Genomic DNA, 16,920 nt, shown 5'->3' with positions numbered 1-16,920 from the left:
TTGACCCATGAGAATACGCTGTGCGTAGATACACTGAAATACACCAACCAGCACAATGGCAAACGCCATAATACGCTTTGAAAATGGCACTGCTGCACCGTGAACATGCCATACACCGATTGACAGTGGGCTGTTGAGCCCGATCGTTGCTACGTACGCAATCCCTGGGAGTGTGTACGGCGGAGCGGACTCGACAATGATGGACGCTGCGCCGGTATATCGTCTCGTCCTCTTTGGTGAACGGAACGGCAAATGTAGAGCACACGAATGGTGTGCGCAGACCATTCTCCAGATTGCTTCCATCTTGCCTGCTTGTGCTGTTTGTTGCCATAGCGGTGTCCGATTTATGCGCTATGGCATACATGTGCCAGCTCGGACAAACAGCATATGCAGACGCAGATGCAGGGCTCTCAGATCTTGAGTTTGCAGACCCATATATTGGCTTGGATGACCTGTACAGGTCCGGTTTGGCAAATTCGCCCAGAATCGATCCTATCCTTCTCTCGCCACGCGTTGTGCTCCGGTCTTCCGTGGTCAGCCGACCCACGGGAGAAGATGAGTCTCATCGCCACCGACCTCGCGAATGTACGTTGCCATCCTCATTCTAGTCCAGCCACAGCTCAAACGAGCCGTTGCCCATTAGCTTCTGATCTACAAGGTCATCGGGTATAACCTTACCGGCCACAAGGTTGTCCCATCTCCGTGGAACAAGTACGATTTGTGGTACTTCTACAGAGAGAACGAGATTGCATAACTTGCTTATTGATCTACCACCAATCAAGCCTACAATCAAACGGACTAGCAATGGTTCGGGCATAATGCTACGCAAGACCTGATATATTCCCTAGCTGTTATTGGTCTTCGAATACACCTCTGTTACGGGATAGTGAAATTGGCTCCTGGACTAGCAGTAAATGACGCCACGGTCTTTCCTTGGTAGACCACTTCGACGCTCCTTTCCACCGCTCCAGACGAACTATTCACCGAGATAGCAGCACTCGTCAGCTTTCCGTCGGCCCAGGCCATATCCAGAGACATGCCGCCTCGGATACGAGCAGATTCAATGGAGCCGGTGGGCCAGGTGGTAGGAAGAGCGGGAAGCAAAGTAACGATGAGCGGCGATGTTAGCGACGCTACATCGGGGGCCTGGATTAATGCGTTCTTGAACACGAAAAATGAGCTTGCAGAGTGATTGGGAGTCGCAGTCTGTAACTTACCAGGAGAGCAGCGGGATACCCAAAGTTCGCATCAATCTGGAAGATAGGATCCGCGTCGAACGGGTCGTACATGCTAAACAGGCTCGGCGCAAAGTTTCGCTCCACGGCGTACTACGCCAGGACCTGTGAGGACGGAATTTGAAAGCTCGAGCGCGACGTCACTCACAGAAAGCTCTTCGTAGAACGTGGAGCTATTTGCAAACTGAGCCCAGGCTGCCGCGCGCCATACCTTCTCCCATCCTGAGTCTGCGTCTGGTCCTGTCCCGTTCCCACGATGGATGAGACTGGTCTGCGTGGCATTTAGCACTTCCGCCTTGGTATATGCTGTCCCGTGTGGCGGCGCTTGGATCGAGGAATTGTATGAAGCCAGCGCATATCCCGGGTACAAGCCGACGAGGTGCGACAGGTGGCGGTGTGTGTCGTTCGGAGAGTCCATGTCGATCTTCCATTCTGACAGTTTTCCGCCGGAGCTGTCAGTGTCATACATTTGTACCATGTTTGTCGCTTACCTTGAAGCTGACCCCACGAGCCGATATGGATGCCCTTATCCATTTGCGCTCGTTGAGAGAGGACCGCTGCAGCGTGAACGACATCATAGACTGCATTACAGGTGGGCGTACAACCAGAGCTCACCACTCAGGAATGCTTCGTCATTATCACCAGAGGCGGCGTACCCCTTCTCGACGGCATTGAAAAGCTGCCAAATCAATTGCTGCGCATGCGCACAACCTTCAGACGAAAATGAGCCTTCTGCGAAGCAGAACGCAAGCTGATAGAAGTGGATGGACAAACCAAGCGTGATGGGCACCTGCTCTGGCGAATTGCAAGGAGCCACGACCAGTGTGGAATCGTTGAAATGCTCATCTGGAATTAGCTTCGATATGTGGAACTGGGCGACACCCTATCAAATTGCATGTTAGAGGAAGCCTTTCGATATGCGGGCAAGCTACCCGAACCTTCAGCAACGGCCACCCTTGCGACTTCCACCACTGCGAGTCGCCTGAGAAGTCGAAGTGATCCCAAACATGTACCATCTGTAGAGACATGCGTGAGCTCTAAGGCGTTATGTGGACACATTACCCTACCATCCAGACCGCAGACTCTGAAAATTCGAGATTTCCAATTTACACAGCCGTTCCTGTGATGCCTATAAGATACGTACCGGGATAATCAGCCCACTCCGCAGAGTTCCCCGATAGCTTCATGCCTGTGTGGCCAAATACCTGTGTGCAAAGGGACCATAAATTCATGCAAGGTAGGCACGACCTGCAATACTCGCATTCATCTGGATAATCAATCAGTATGAGTTTAGGCGAGGAAATAAGAAACAGACCTCGTCATGTGTAACCCAGCCCTGGTTGATGTTGTATAGCACTTCTGCGGTGTAGGCACCTCGTGGTGCCCAGGTATTCTGGTGCTTTGTGAGATAATGTTTAAGTGCATCTGAGGACGGAGTACTTGCCTCTATGTAGTTGAACAATGGAACCACAACACTGCTCATGCCTGTCATCTCTGCGAACCAATAATTCATCTGAAGGTTGATATTCGAGTCTATCAGCTCGAGGAGTCAGCTGAGTGGCCCCCTGTTGGCTTCACTATTCGACTTACGATAATCTGAAAGGGCACGACAAGACTTTAGGAGGCAGACAACCAAAGCAGGAAGAGAAAGCAGCGTACCAGAACCCCAAGAATTAGACGATCCGTCCGCCCACTTTCCCTGGAGGTTCGCAGGTAACACACCGGGGGCGCTGCTCGCGAGGAGATACCTCCCAAAGTTGAACAGGAGCCATTCGAGATAGCTGTTGCCGATATTCGTCTGATAGGCGGCTTTCAGCTCATCTGTCGAGCTTGTGAGATCGGGCTTCTGCCCTAGGGAAAGCGCGAAAGGGCCCAAGATGGAGGTGTATGCTGCTGTATGCTGTGCTAGCAGGGATGCGTACGTGCTTGACGATGGGGTTTGAGACGACGGCGATGCGGTCTCTAAGAGCGACACAAGCTTGTCATGAGGGAGCTCTTGGCGGAACGTGAAGTTGTGCGCAGCATCACCCGCATTCATGTTATATTCGGTGTCACCGACCCAGGTGACCCATGCCTCCGTCGCGCCGGTGATGGTTAGCGTAGCATTCCCTGTACCTGATGGCACGCAAGCAACGCGAGAGCTGTTTCCAACAGCGCTTGCGCGGAAAAGCAGCTCGTAAGCCATTCCAGGATCTGACACAAGCCCTTCGACCTGCAAAGTGCTATTGTCGAGACAGGTGACGGTAGGCGTCGGCAAGCCATCTTCTAGCGCAGCGGAGAAGGCATGCGTGATCGTCGGAATTGTACTGGAAGGGGCAGAAGACAAGTGTTGAATACACGCTTGAAGAGGATGCGAGCAGAACGAAGTCCTTCGTTCGATCCAAAACGTTGTTGTCAGCTAGGGAAAGTAAGCTTTGTGGACGAAAAAGCACACCGGATCAAAGTGCCATTCCCCGAACTCCATGAAGCGCGGGCGACGGCAGCGTCGAGATCTAGCCAGCGCGTATAATTTGAAGAGTGGCTTGTAGAGTTCAAGCTCGTGAGAAGGTATCCTGCTCCAGAGTAGGATCCTAAGGCAAAGCATGCATCAGAGACGCTGCGAAACATCTAAGACGATACGTTTTCACAAACCATACGCCCCAGGATCTGTGCTGAGCACCTCGACATCTGGTAGAGTAAGAGTTTAATAGGCGCAGTCGCCGGCGGATGCTAAGCACATGCTTACTGTCAATAGTCCCGTTCGTGAAGATCGTTTGGCGGATGTTCTGCATATCCGTGGCCATTTGTGCGCGTTGGGATGGTTGCTTGTTACCTCCATTATATGTCTATGCAATTTCGAAAGTCAATGGACTTAGAAAGATATCCCTGGGTTGGTGCACCTACAGGGTCCTGAAATGGTCCGCCAGACCAAAGAGACTCGATGTTTAGCTGGGTGGTCTCGAATGTGGTCCCTCCGGGCGTCATAGCTACAATATCCATCTCAGCCCCTGAAACCCTACGAATGCGAACTACGACTTACCTGCGAGATATCCATTGCCGACGGGAAGCCATTCTTTGGACCAAATAGTACCTGGGGTCCTGTACCATAGTCCATTTCCAGATACAGGGAACCCGGAAGGAGCGGCCGACGTGGCGGTAGCTATTGCTGAGCCCGCGAGAAGCGTGGACCATCGCAAGCGTTCTGCGACCATCTCCGCCTATGGAACCAAACTCGGTGAGTTCTCTGAGAGAACACTGCTGTGGTGGTGTGCGCACTAGTCTCATATATACCTCCAGAGCAGAGTTATACTGCTCAAATAGCCAATGCCGCATGATCACGTCCATGTTGCGCCTCGTGCGAGACCACAACGGAGAATCGAACACGAAGGAAGGGAACATCAGCAGCAGATGACTGGGGCGCGGCCCGCGTAAGTGCTCGGAGAAATTGAGGTTTATAGAACACTTACTTCGCGGCAGGGAAGTGCGCGAGCATGCGGACAACCATCCACTGGACCAAGCCGGCACAATGCCCTGCAGTTCGCGACAGGAACCTCCGGACCGGTGCTCACACATTGCCCGCCGACAGATGCGCGATCTGTCCGACGAATTGTTTGTCGCAAGCAACGTATCCTCTGATAATAAGGTGTGGCTAGTGGAAATCCCTGTAAGGTGTCTGTTAGTACTCGAAGCTTCGGTTGGGTAGTTCACCAAGTACAACAGCGAGGTTGCGAGCCAGCAAAAACTGAAACAACACGTCTAAGCCTCAAATCCTTTAGACAAAGCCTACAGCTCTCCGTTGAACGTAATTTGTGTTCTGCAGAGGTTGCGGTAATGAATGAGCCTTCAGGCGCTTGAGAACGTCTCGCCTCTCCCACCCGGCCAGCCCGATTGGGTAGGCGCTGAGATACGCCGCGTTCGACCCTTTGTGATACGGCTTTAAAGTCAGAAGGCCTTCGAGATTATAATAGAAAATAACCGGGACATAATCAATGGTTCCTCCAGCTAATAAATAAATGACCGTAATATTATCATGTTGAAAGAAAGGAGCTATATGCACACAAGGACGCTCAATTCTTGCTTTATTCCGACTCCTCTCCGTCCAGGACACCAGCCGCTTGTTGATCAAGACGCGCTGCGTTCTCGCCGTCCTCCGCTTGCCTATCGTGGGCAGCTTCGTCCATGTGACGTTGGGCCGCATCTTTGCGGTCAAAACCTTTGTCGCAGTATTGGCAATACCACCTTGGATGCGGCATGTGCGTATGGTGGATGTGTCTGCCAATATTCTTGTGCATATTGCTGGGATTGCTGCCTAGGAAATAGCCGAATTTCGTCTTCAGCCTGCAGCCACCTAGAGGGCATGGGATCTTGCCCTGAGCTTGGTACGCCTTGCAATGCGCCTCCAAATCGTGCTTCTCACGGAAGTGCTTCGTGACTTCGTTGTAATCGCATTTTCTCCCATCGAAGGCAGCGGCGCATCCGTCGCTTGGGCAGTTAACCGTCGGCTTCACAAAACCTTTCCTGGGTTTTGGTCGCCTTGGATCTCTGGGCCCATTCGGCAACTTGGCCTTCTTGTGACGGCGACGGCGGGCCCTGTCGGTCTCAGCGTCGTCCACGTAATCGATGTCTTCTTCTTCGCGGCGTCGACGACGCTTCGGATTGCTGGCTCTGCCGTTAGTATCCTTCAAGGGCACTGTTGACAATGAAGGCGAGTCCTCTTCCTCGTCGTGCGTGTCAAAGTCTTCGTCCGTCGGAGGTAGCTCCGGAGACGAGTCACACCTCGAAAGTAAGGACTGCTCTGGCGACTTCTTATAGCCTGGGATGCCAGCGAATACATCTTGAACGCTCGCGCATGAGTACACGATCACGTCTTGCCAGAATGTGCCCCCTTCGCCTTCTGGAGTAGGTTGACGGCTGTGGCTGGCATATACACGTGTGTCGTAATCTAACGATCAAGTAGCTTTAGTATCGTGACACGATTCATGTTCAATGAACTTGCTCACCATCAACGCCCTCCATAGCCTGCGAGCTCAGTTCACCTTGCGACTGGAATGACTCGGCGGAATGTCTAGGAATGTCCTGAACGTCGAGTGGGTCGACCTGATCCTCTTGGCTCAATAGGAATCTCCCTATGGAACAATACTCGCGGAGGCCAAACCCAAGAGGAGATGGAGGTCGGCGCTCCGGGCCAATGGCTTCAATCTCAGCGAGAAGTATCTCGACTATGGACCTCGATAAGAATGAGAATCAGCGGTGAGTGCGATGTTTGACGTACTGTCGTGCTGGTCGCGGGTGAGCGGGCGCTGCGGCACGCCGTTCAGAGGATCTTCAGCAGCATCGCTCAGACATTCAGTCCGGGTGGCCGGTTCAACCGCTCGACCGTTGTTTTCGTCCTCTCCACTGCGCTCGTCGTCAGACTCGTCTTCGCTGGACTCTTCGCTATCGTATTCAGAGCCCTCCAAGTAGGTGTACTGGAGTACTGTGGGGCTTGCAGCGCGAGAAGGCGATGCCAACCGAGGCAACGACAGTCCCAGGCTCTGGAGCAACGTGAGATGACGGATTGGCGGCATGACGGAGGCTTACCAGAGGCCGAAGGGGACTTTCCGCGGGCAAAGTACAGTCCTCTTCGTCTGCGATGACAATACGCGTTGTTCTGGTGATTCTGGTGGGCGTTGCGCCTCTTCCCCTACCCCTACCACGACTTCTGCCCCGTCCACGCGCGAGTGCGTTCTACGCAAACATGTCAGCACGCTACAGATATACGGCGTATGGCACTGACAGATGTCATAATTGCGAGCTGTAGAAAGTTGGGATGATGGTGGGGCAGAGTCCGGTGTAGAGCTGTTCAAAACCACCAACATCCAAGGGCACTCTTATACACCAAAAAAAACAGCGGGCGGACGCGCCCACCCCATGTTTGATTGGACTAGCGTGGCCGCAGGAGAAGTGGCACAAGCCATTTTCCGCCCAGTTTGGGCAAGTATTGCTTTTGCTTCGATCGCTGAGTGGCTCCGGAATAACGGGAGATGTCCTCGTTTTCCTTTGTTACTGGAGGCGTGGAAATGTGGCCCCATGTATCATGGGCTCGTCTTTGCCGAGGCCGCGGCCGCGATGCCTTTGTGGCGGCCTGTCCATTGTTTGTAAGCTTATGACGACTTGGACGGAAATCACCGCTCACCCGTGCTAATCTATGTCATGAAGCTGTTAACTCCTGCCGAATTCTGGCATAACAATGTTCCGGACAGAGAGCGAGTGCCCGGACCACGCGTTATCCGAGTCATTGGTGGACTAAGCTCCATGCAGGGTTCGGGTCAATGCGCCACGCTTGCAAAGCTTCACAAAGGTCATTGTGCATCGCTGCATGTGTCTCAACAGGAGAACGCTGCCTGGGCGAAAGTCTGAAATGCGGCGCATTCATAGAGAGACTCGAGAGGACTAGGACTCACGGAGTCGGCCACGAAAGTAAGGCGGAAAACTCGTAAGGGCTGAATGTACTTCTGAGTACATGAACGGGCCCAATTGTTTTTTATCAAAGCGGGCCTCTAGTATCCCCTGTCGACATGAAGGCGCCGCAAACGTCGAGCCTCTGTAGTTTGCGTGAGTGGCTGAGTACTAAATGTGGCGGGCAAAATAGTGACTAAGTTACCTACGCATTTCCTCCGTGCTCTTCACTCAACTTCACTCAACTAGACAACCATCGCGACCTTGTGCACCATCTTGACAATGATGCACACCTGAGGCTAATCACCTTCAGACAGGCCTTTGCGAAAGATTCAGAGGACGAGCGCTTTGTGGCTCATCCCCCGCTTTCGTTTGGTCCTGCTTGTCTCGCGGGCGCTCCGAGCCACATGATATGTTTCTCTCCGACTTCTAATGTTATGTGACATGAGGTTAGTTCTTTCGGCCGTAACATCACCAGCACTCACCAGAAGAATTTGTACAGATAACGTGCTTACCTTGGCCTCGGGTACACTCGCCGAATGACACATATCTGCTGTTAAAATCCGCACGTACTACGAGAACGCTGCGGCCGGAATCGAAGGCGTCTCTCTGCCCGTCAATGATTCTTCGGATATGCGTGAGTTTGTACCTTTTGCGTCGAGTTAGCGGCTCAGTGCTTTTGAAATTTACTTCCTGTTTGTACGCTGATCTAGAACATGCCCGGGTTGATAGTGCTGCTCATCAGTGCTGCGCCAGCACTAGTCTGGGTGAGCCTGCTTCGAGGCCCCCGGGGAAGATTCTAGTATCATGTGAGCCATTAATTTTGTTGCCGACGCCTGGCAGTTTTCTCGCGGAATAATCAGACCTACTTTGCCCGTTCAGCCTGCCCCTTCCAGTACGGCCAGCGGGTCGTGTCAGCGTGCGGCTGTACAAGAGCGAGGTTTTCACTGTACATGTGCACATAAACTTGAAGCATATCGCCCGCTAGATGGTTTTACTTATACTAGCTTCAGAAACAAACACATCTCCTTCGCGCTATTTGAAACAGATGAGCGTGAACAGCGCAGCACACTTACCTCCGTCTGTGCCTTATCTCAATATCGCCTCTGATGGATGGACTCTTCGCAAGGCCAGTTGTTCCCCAGTAAGGCAAATCCTCCCTCCGTGCTTCTGTCGGACCACAAGTGAATAACTAACGGTGCCGTTGTTACGTTCTGATGGACAGAGAACGAGCACGATTTGGCTTTGAAATTTCCCAGCTCGCGGTCTCTTTAAAGTTGCCACTTAGCCATTCACGTCACAATGCGCTGTGTCTACAGCTAGCTCCAAGACCCACTGAACACACACCATCGTCTTGCTGAAAGTTAGGCCGCAACGCTGACCGTTGTCAAGTCACACAAAGTCAGCGACCTGCTTTTGGCGGTGCCACATCCTCTCAATTATGCCGCAAGCAGCTTCCTTTCCCTCTTATAATCACGCTTTGCTGGTTGTTGCTATGCGATGTCTCAACAAGTCATATTGACCGCTCCGATGTAGTGAGTCGCATCTCATAGTAATTAATTCACCAGAGGCTGATGCACCCTGAAAAAAGGACAGACTGTCCAGGGTCTCTCCTTCCGCTCGGCCTAGCGGATTTCGCGTGGAATGCACCAGAACGGGGAGCCTGATAGAATTTCCCGAATGTTTTGGACCCTCGATGGTCCGTGTGCACATTTGCACCTTTCTGACTCGCCTACAGCGACGTCATAACTGATGCAGTATGTTCCAAGCTCCAACCTACGCACCATTGTTTCACCCATGTATTCAGCGGTAAGATGTACACAGAGTCTACCGTTCGCGGCACCGTAGAACAACAACGTTTTCTGAGCCGCGTTGCTTGCACGAGACCATGTGAGAAACGAAGGACAGTATCTCAACCCCTCCCGTGTGTGCCCCACCTGTACTCGGCCGGACCCCACGACGAGTGGTGGAACTTGAGGGAGAAGTTGATCCGTTTGTATAGCGAAGCATGCCGCTTCGCCCGAGGCTCGTCCATGAGAATAATATGGCTCCAAAAAGGATCTGGCCCCGCAGCTTGCACAAGAAAGGGCATACACACAAAAAAGTGAGGCCGATGTCCGAGCTCCCCGGCCGAGATGGCCGTGGTCTCAGATAGCCACGCAGTAGATTAACCGGCCGAGTCTGGTCTTATTGTGATTCCGAGGATGATGAAGACTTTGAGGCTCAAGGTGGAGTTCGTTGTGGCTCTACTCGAGTCACGCTTGGTATCAAGTTGCCAAGATCACGCAGGTCTGGCACAATCAGAGTCGGAGTCAGAGATAGACGACGAGACGCATGCGCACTGAGCACGATAGATTTTAGGTACGGTCGTAATACTGCTATGTACCGGATGTCATGTTACTATAACTACGCTAGTGAATATTCGACCACTAGATGTCTGCGCGAGGCAAGCATGGGGCAAAGGGAAATAGTCCGTCGGAAATGAACATGAAGCTGGTAGACAATCGTGAATATGTAGTCCATGAAAGCGGGGTGAAAGTGCAGATTACAATGTCAAGAGTCTTTGTCTATGGCTGTGTGAGAACAACGAGATGGAGAACACCGGGGAGAGACCGGAAGGTACAGGGAGAAGGAGCGACGGGAAGGGAGAGTAGGAACCGGGCATTGTCTGATTCCGGGCACGCACATAAGCGTCCGCACCCAGACGGTGGTATACACGGGAAGGGTATCTATGCACAGCGGACGCGCTCAGTAGGAGAAAACCATCAGCCATGGGTTGAGGAGGATAGGGAAGAGGATGTGGCAGCCGCAGACGAGCCTATATGACACCGGTTAGTCCGATAAGGAATCGTGATTCGCGAAAACTCACGCAAGAGGGAAGATAACGGCCCAGCCTGTACCGTCAACACGCCATGCTGGTGGCATGATAGGTAGCGACACCACGATGATACCGGCGACGATGATAATCGAGACGGTCATCGGGAACCAAAAGCGCTTCGCAATCTTTGGGATTTCCTTGAAGAAATTGGACCGCTCAACCTCCTTGTTGGTGGCACCCCAAGTTATGTTGTACGAGAACAAGTGGGCCAAGATCGCTTGACTCAGGGGGATAGAGAGGCCACCGAAGAAGAAGAAGCTGGTGGGACGATAACATCAGAAGCGGTAAACGGCGGAGGTGGTTCCGAGACTCACAAGAACGGAATCCAACACAAGTTGATCAGGAGACCCCAGAAAAGCGGCTTCTCGCCAAGGCGGTACTCAAGGAGTGTAAAGCCAAGGTTACCAGAACCGAAGAACACGACCGTTGTCGCCAGCCAGATCTCGAAACTGTGGAGGTAGAAACCATCGACGGGGAACTCCCAACCCAACAAGACGTAGTTAATAAGCGCGATGGTGATGGAGCCAGCGATACCGTCTATCAATACAAACTATGTCAGTGGTGTGCAAGAGAGATCAGACGAAAAATACGCACAGTACGAGAACATGTACGCCATCATCGAGATCTTGTAGTGGATTGGCGCTTTCGACCACAGGAACTTGTGGATCTGCTTGTTAATCGGGCCTCTACGCCACCACTGCACGAGAGGGTTGAACAACAGCTCCGAGCAGCCGTACGCGTATTTCTGCCAGCGGTTGAGCTCATCGTCGACAGTGAGCGAGACACCCTCCTTGAAGGCACCCTTGGAATACGTCGCCCAGCGGATGATGTAGCCACGGAGTTGCAGACGAAGCGCCATGTCGAAGTCTTCAGATACGTTCGACTCGGACCAGATCTTTTCGACACCGTCCTTATCGACGAACGCTGCGTCCTGGATGGCCTTCCAGCGCAAGAACGCGTTGTGACCGACGAAGGGAGCAACTTCACCGTTCGCGCAGGCTAGCATAAATGACATGAGTGACTCGCTCTGCGCACACGAGCTAGCAGCACGCACTGAAAGAGATACACTTATTGATACGACGGGTGAAGTATGCAATACCGTTCTCGAAGTAGTGGTGAGCGACCTGCATGACATCTACAACCGAATCAGCATCGGGTATATGCATCCAGACTGCAGCTTACCAGACTCATGCTGGATGATAGCGACCGTCGGGCACTCAGCCATCTCGCGAGCGGCGTCACGAAGGCAGTCCTCAGGAACGACGGTGTCGGAGTCGACAATCAGAATGATCTCTCCGACACGGCATGCACGACCGTTGGCGGCCCACGGCCTCCAGCGGCGGCCGCTGGTCTCATAGACCTCCTCAATCGCGAGCATGAGTGCCTTCTCCTCGAGATCTTCCCACTCATCGGAGGCGCCCGATACAGCGTTCTCGCCGTGCTGGACCTCGACGATACCCTGCTCGTCACCGTCGTGATCCTGGTACTGCAGACCAAACTGACGATCCTCGCGCGCATTGCGGTGAATACCGGCGTTGCTGCTAGATGGTCGGCTCTTCTCCTGCGCCTGAAGCTGCTCGAGGTGTTTCTCCGCAATGAGCGACAGCGAGAGACCGTAGTTCATGTTCGAAGCCTTCTTGAAACGACCGGCACGCTTGAAACCATCAGCAGCGTCATCTTGCTTGGGACGGGCGACCCAGCCGATGCCGTGGTTGGCGTAGAACGCGATACGAGCATCACGATCGTCCCGGGAGATAACGCGGAGACCATCGTCGTTAATGAAGATGGTAGAAGTACCACCCTGACGAGCATAGGTCTGCATAGCCTTCTTAAGCGACTCAATGGATGGGGCCCTGCATGCCGGTTTATCAGCACAATACGAGGAACGTGCGGTCCCATAATACTCACAAGACGGCTTCCAAGCTCTCCTTGTAAACAGGCATCTGAATAGTGATATGCGGGAGGTTGTTGTCTACCATCTTGTTGGGACGAGGCGGGATCGCAGAGTAGTACTTCGAGTTCTCGTGGTACTGAGCGATGGGGCCGACAGCCATGCAAAGGTTCTGGAAGATCTGCAGGCAAAAGAAAAGGGACACCGCAAAGAGCAGGGGTATGATCGCACACAGGGCGAAGCGAGTGAAATTGTTGTCCAACTGCCACTCAATTAAGAGGGTGTTGATACCGTTGCCGATGAAGACTATATGCACGTTAGCGCTGAACATACACGCATATATGCAGCCAAAACGCTTACAGATAGAGAGACCGAAGGCTAGTCCGTTGTAAACAGGCGCATAGAGCATGACTGGCCGCGGTTCTGGGACACCCTCCTCCAGCTCTGCCACAATAACGGTCTTCTTCTTGCCGTACCACGTCCGCTTGGTCTTGGTCTTGACATGGCCCTTCTCACTGAGGTCATCGCCGCCCTTCTCCAAGTCGGGTGTAAGGTCTTCCATACTCATACCGTGGACGCCTCGTGGAGTACCTGGCGGCGGAAGCATAGAGTTTACTCGAGAGCCGTTCAAGCCCGACAGGCGAGTGTTCAGGTTAGTCATCGAACCGTGGCCAGACATGGAACCTGGATCCGCATTGTTCAGCGCCGTTGACCACGAGATAGGCCTGGAGGATTCACCGTTTACACTGGCCGGATGTGAGCTGACACTCGTCGGATGGTTCATCGCATTCGGTCTTGACCTCCACAACAGCTTGATGAGACGCTCCTCGAAGTCACTGGAAGTAGGGATGATGGTGTCGATGGAATCCGACCACACGACCAGAACACGCTCGTCGCGCTACAAGCGAAAGCGTGTTGTTAGCACCCGGTCATCTCTTAACCCAATCATGACAGAGTTGGTTTTAGGCACGTTTTCCCATTCAAGCTTTGCGCTGTGCTCGCACTGCGCCTGCATCGATCACTCAAGCGGAAGGTTATGTCCGTTGAGTCAACCCTAAACAAGCCGATAATACGGACTTGGCATTCTCTGAGCGCGCGCCCACCCCCTCGACGGTCTCCCCAAACCGTGGGCCATCGAGTATCAGAAATCAGAAGGCACGACTCCTTGTCGTTCTTCTGATGCTCGCAGAACACGAAAACAAAGAGGGGGACTTACAATAAACGCTGCGCTCTGTTCCTTATCGGCGGTTGGGAGGTCCATCATCGTCTCCAATATCTGAATGCGGGTGTTCGCATCGACATAGATGGATGCGTCGTCCGGTCCCCTGTGCGACGCGTGACATGTCAGTACTGGGCCTTTCCGCTACTGCAGACAGCGATGAAAGAAGTCGGAAAGGCAACGAAAGCGAGTCGCGAGGAGCGTGAGAAAGAAAGGCGCCTGCAAGGACCACGCCGGATTTGGTAAGGAAGCGCGGCGTCGAGAGACGACCACACGGACTCTGCGCCGAACAACAACTACCGAACAAGAGAAGTATGAAACATGAATGAAGGGTAGCTTACACTTCCGCGAGGGCGGCATGAACAGCCGCACTGCGCACCTTGACGGCGACGGCAGGGTTCAGGCGCGACACAGCAGCCTCGAACGGCTCAAGCGCGAGGTTCTCATAGGGGAACACACGAAACTCGGGCAGCCCGCTTGCTGTGTTGACACCGTCGTTCACGCGCAAGCAGACACCTGCAGAGAGGTTGTCCTCGTTGGGGCGGAACCACGCGTCGCCCTGTGTCTGCTTGAAAATGTGGTGGAGGAACGCATCGTAGCGGTCGTAGTCCATCGCGGCCTAGTGGTACGGTGGATACGAGCGGAAGGTGGATACGCCGGAGAAAGAGGCACGAAGGAGAGATGTGCGACTACGTTATATGCGGTGCGTTCGATACCGTGTCTCTTGCTCAGAGGTATTGGATATGCCTCGAGGTGGTGCCTCCGTCGTCGATGGTAGTGGCGGGAGCGTCGACGGACGGGCGGGAGACGGAGAGCACGAGGAGCAGAGGAGAAAAGGAAGGGAGGGGAGGACGAACAGGATGCGAGGGTGGGAACCGTTGAACTTTGTACGATGAGGCTTGCCCACGGCCCTTCCACACAAGGCGCGTACGGACAGTCCCCGATAACCGCTGCGTAATAAACCTAACCCTAATCTTTTTAGCTCATTAATCATTTTTCCTCCCCTCGCCCTCGAGCTTGATCAATGCCCCCGGCAAGATCCCGACGGCCCGTCCCCACGCGTGGCTGGAGTGAAGACGATCCTATCACTAGCCAATCGCATTTCCCGCAGCGGATAGTACATGACGTACTCCTGTTCCGCCTTTGCTCTTTTTAAGGCGCTCGCAATTTGTTAATCTGCGATAGCTGGGCGGAAAAGACTCCAAGAAACCAGCTCTTCTCCTAGGTAAGAGTACAACACTCAGGAGATCAGAGCGTGCACAGGAGAGAAAATGAAACAGTGCGCAATATTGTGCACACGGCTCCCGGCCACAGACCGCTCCCGACTCGGGCAAGGAGAAAAAATCGAAGACGCCCCGCCCCGCTTCTCATTATTTTTCTGCCACATACCCCATTATCCTCCGCGCACACTCGATTGCTCTGGCACACGACATACCTAGCAACCTGTCGGGGACGGCGTCTATTTGCGTCGCGATCGAGAAGGAGCGCAAGTCGGAGAACCCCGAGACAGGTCGCGTCCGAGGCGCGCGCTGAGGGCGCGACGGTGATGCGTCTGTGGTACGTCCCATCTTGTGCGGCGGAACTATGTACGATGGGTCTGGTTTACAGCTCATCACCTCCTCGACCAAGGCATCAACTCAGTGTGGCTCGAGACCGGATGGATGGCGCATGACGCGGTCGCATTCAGTATTGTGTCGGCGATTGGCACTGTCTCTTTGTGTCGCGGTATATCGCCGGGTAGTCCTGTGAACGCTCCCGACAATTCTACATGGAATTGCTGATTTTTGTACGCGATGATAGGTACCGAGACATTAGCTGCTTCTGCAGGTGTCTGCGACTGAAGACCGCATTACCTCGACGTTTTGCGGCTGCCAAATAGTCAGTATCGTCTATCCTATCCGTTCCGTTGCAAATTCGTATTTCGCGCACCACTGACTCGCTCCGCGGAGCTGCATTGACTTTCTTCGCTTATAGGCACCTTCGTTAGACTCCCTGTGCTGTACCTGCCAATCTTCATATCCGACTCGATATGTGCGTGTATATTGACGTACGATACGTGTCCGATAGAGTTAACGAGCGATTGACCGTCGTCCCAGATTGTCTCTCTTACGTCTACCGGTAGCAGACGTTAGTAAATTTGTGCGATGTTAAATTTACTTATCTCAGCCTACCATGATCCCTTTCCTTCGTCAGCACCTTGGATCGGTAGGCAGGTATTCTGACACAATCACGTCATAGTATCCTTGAGGCATTCAGTATCCTCGTACGTGTCGAAAAATAGTACGTCTTGAATTGTCTATATCTAACTCTTGGCTAATCTGGAAGCAAACCTTGTCCTTATGACCATTAGAACTTAGCTACCAGCAACCGCTCAGAAAACCAATACTCCAGGAAAGTCTATTTTATGGCAGCATACAACCGCACTGTTCAATCAAAATCCTACCCCCACATTTATCGGCATGTCGTGCCGCCCGCCCTCGTTCGTGATATGCCGGCAGCACCATCCGTGCCTTCAGTTCAAGCGAAGCGATATGAATACTGCGCCACTGTTCCATATCTTTCGCGAAAACCCTATCTCGCCAGCAGGCCCTGCTACCCGCGTCGAAGTGCAAAATTCCCGTCCCGTGCTGGCTGCGGCCATGCTGAGCCTGGCTACTCCATGTACAGGCTCAGTCGTTGCATTGTCTTGCTGACGTTGGCGGTATACTGACCCTGGGTTATCGTGCACGCATACCATGCGCGGTATGTCTTCCCTTCCAAGCTTTCGAAACGATGACCATTGATTCCATTCTTCCGACTCTTAGTGTACTGTACTGCGGCCACTAGCTGCGAAGCTAACAGACAACTTCCACCATATGTGATATCGCAGCTCTTTGCATTGAAGCAAACGTGCAAGGAGACGGTTAGGCTCCGTTATCTCATGTGACGGCTTGCTTCTGTCGGCACTGCGTGCTCCTCATTTCTGACATTTCTGTTTACGAAGGCCTTGTAAACCGAGGCTGTGTCGTAGCGACTAGTCGGCTGCGCCGCTACCGTACCTGCGCTGAAACGCACCAAAATGAGCGTGAAGAGGCGGGAAATATTGACCAGCGATAAGGTGCATCTGATGGCATGGAAGGCTTGTGCATCCAAGACGTGGTGCGAACCCGCATCCCAGGGTCAAGTATGCGGACAGGCAAACGCGCAAGGTCTCCACGTCTGCAGGCGAAATTGCTGAAACTCCCTTGCGGTGATAAAGTATAACGGCGAACTTAGATACGGTACGTAAATGGTGCGCACC

The 16,920-nt window shown here is 53.2% G+C and overlaps 3 protein-coding genes across 3 annotated transcripts; all 3 read right to left on the bottom strand.

The window, feature by feature from the left end:
- Positions 1-817: 817 nt before the first annotated feature.
- PHACADRAFT_259392 (glycoside hydrolase family 95 protein) lies at positions 818-4,826 on the bottom strand. The gene is made up of 21 exons (XM_007397836.1): positions 4,682-4,826; positions 4,491-4,626; positions 4,255-4,432; positions 4,119-4,201; positions 3,961-4,060; positions 3,867-3,902; positions 3,670-3,805; positions 2,895-3,604; positions 2,826-2,831; positions 2,680-2,768; positions 2,551-2,628; positions 2,497-2,502; positions 2,380-2,440; positions 2,303-2,319; positions 2,174-2,251; positions 2,010-2,118; positions 1,851-1,946; positions 1,727-1,792; positions 1,384-1,667; positions 1,218-1,328; positions 818-1,161 (listed from the first exon to the last, which is right to left on the bottom strand). Exons 1-21 carry the CDS (start codon positions 4,705-4,707, stop codon positions 877-879), a joined length of 2,691 nt encoding a protein of 896 aa, XP_007397898.1. The 5' UTR covers positions 4,708-4,826; the 3' UTR covers positions 818-876.
- Positions 4,827-5,232: 406 nt separating this feature from the next.
- Positions 5,233-6,781, bottom strand: PHACADRAFT_210895 (uncharacterized protein; the record flags this gene model as incomplete). The annotated part of the gene is made up of 3 exons (XM_007397835.1): positions 5,233-6,156; positions 6,215-6,433; positions 6,487-6,781. 3 exons carry the CDS (start codon positions 6,779-6,781, stop codon positions 5,294-5,296), a joined length of 1,377 nt encoding a protein of 458 aa, XP_007397897.1. The 3' UTR covers positions 5,233-5,293.
- Positions 6,782-9,979: 3,198 nt separating this feature from the next.
- On the bottom strand, positions 9,980-14,439 carry PHACADRAFT_259384 (uncharacterized protein). The gene is made up of 11 exons (XM_007397834.1): positions 13,982-14,439; positions 13,638-13,746; positions 13,160-13,319; positions 12,782-13,105; positions 12,439-12,727; positions 11,713-12,383; positions 11,585-11,665; positions 11,125-11,529; positions 10,845-11,067; positions 10,522-10,788; positions 9,980-10,470 (listed from the first exon to the last, which is right to left on the bottom strand). The coding sequence occupies exons 1-11, from the start codon at positions 14,251-14,253 to the stop codon at positions 10,401-10,403; spliced, it is 2,871 nt and encodes a 956-aa protein (XP_007397896.1). The 5' UTR covers positions 14,254-14,439; the 3' UTR covers positions 9,980-10,400.
- Between the last annotated feature and the right edge of the window lie 2,481 nt (positions 14,440-16,920).

Source organism: Phanerochaete carnosa (genome assembly GCF_000300595.1).
Source record: "Phanerochaete carnosa HHB-10118-sp unplaced genomic scaffold PHACAscaffold_7, whole genome shotgun sequence".
Lineage (NCBI taxonomy): Eukaryota > Fungi > Basidiomycota > Agaricomycetes > Polyporales > Phanerochaetaceae > Phanerochaete > Phanerochaete carnosa.
Note: the sequence above shows the minus strand (reverse complement) of the source record. Positions and strands in the feature narration are given on the sequence as shown.

Bases quoted from the DNA above. Each gene is read 5' to 3' on its own strand.
- PHACADRAFT_259392 (XM_007397836.1), bottom strand. From the start codon at position 4,707: ATGCTCGCGCACTTCCCTGCCGCGAA. The intron at 1,668-1,726 runs GTAAGCGACAAA...GAAAACTGTCAG, and splicing joins CTCGTGGGGTCAGCTTCAAG to AATGGAAGATCGACATGGAC. The intron at 1,329-1,383 runs GTGAGTGACGTC...GTCCTGGCGTAG, and splicing joins CGTTCTACGAAGAGCTTTCT to TACGCCGTGGAGCGAAACTT.
- PHACADRAFT_259384 (XM_007397834.1), bottom strand. From the start codon at position 14,253: ATGGACTACGACCGCTACGATGCGTTCCTCCACCACATTTTCAAGCAG. The intron at 13,320-13,637 runs GTAAGTCCCCCT...TTTCGCTTGTAG, and splicing joins AACAGAGCGCAGCGTTTATT to CGCGACGAGCGTGTTCTGGT. The intron at 11,068-11,124 runs GTGCGTATTTTT...TTGTATTGATAG, and splicing joins GGCGTACATGTTCTCGTACT to ACGGTATCGCTGGCTCCATC.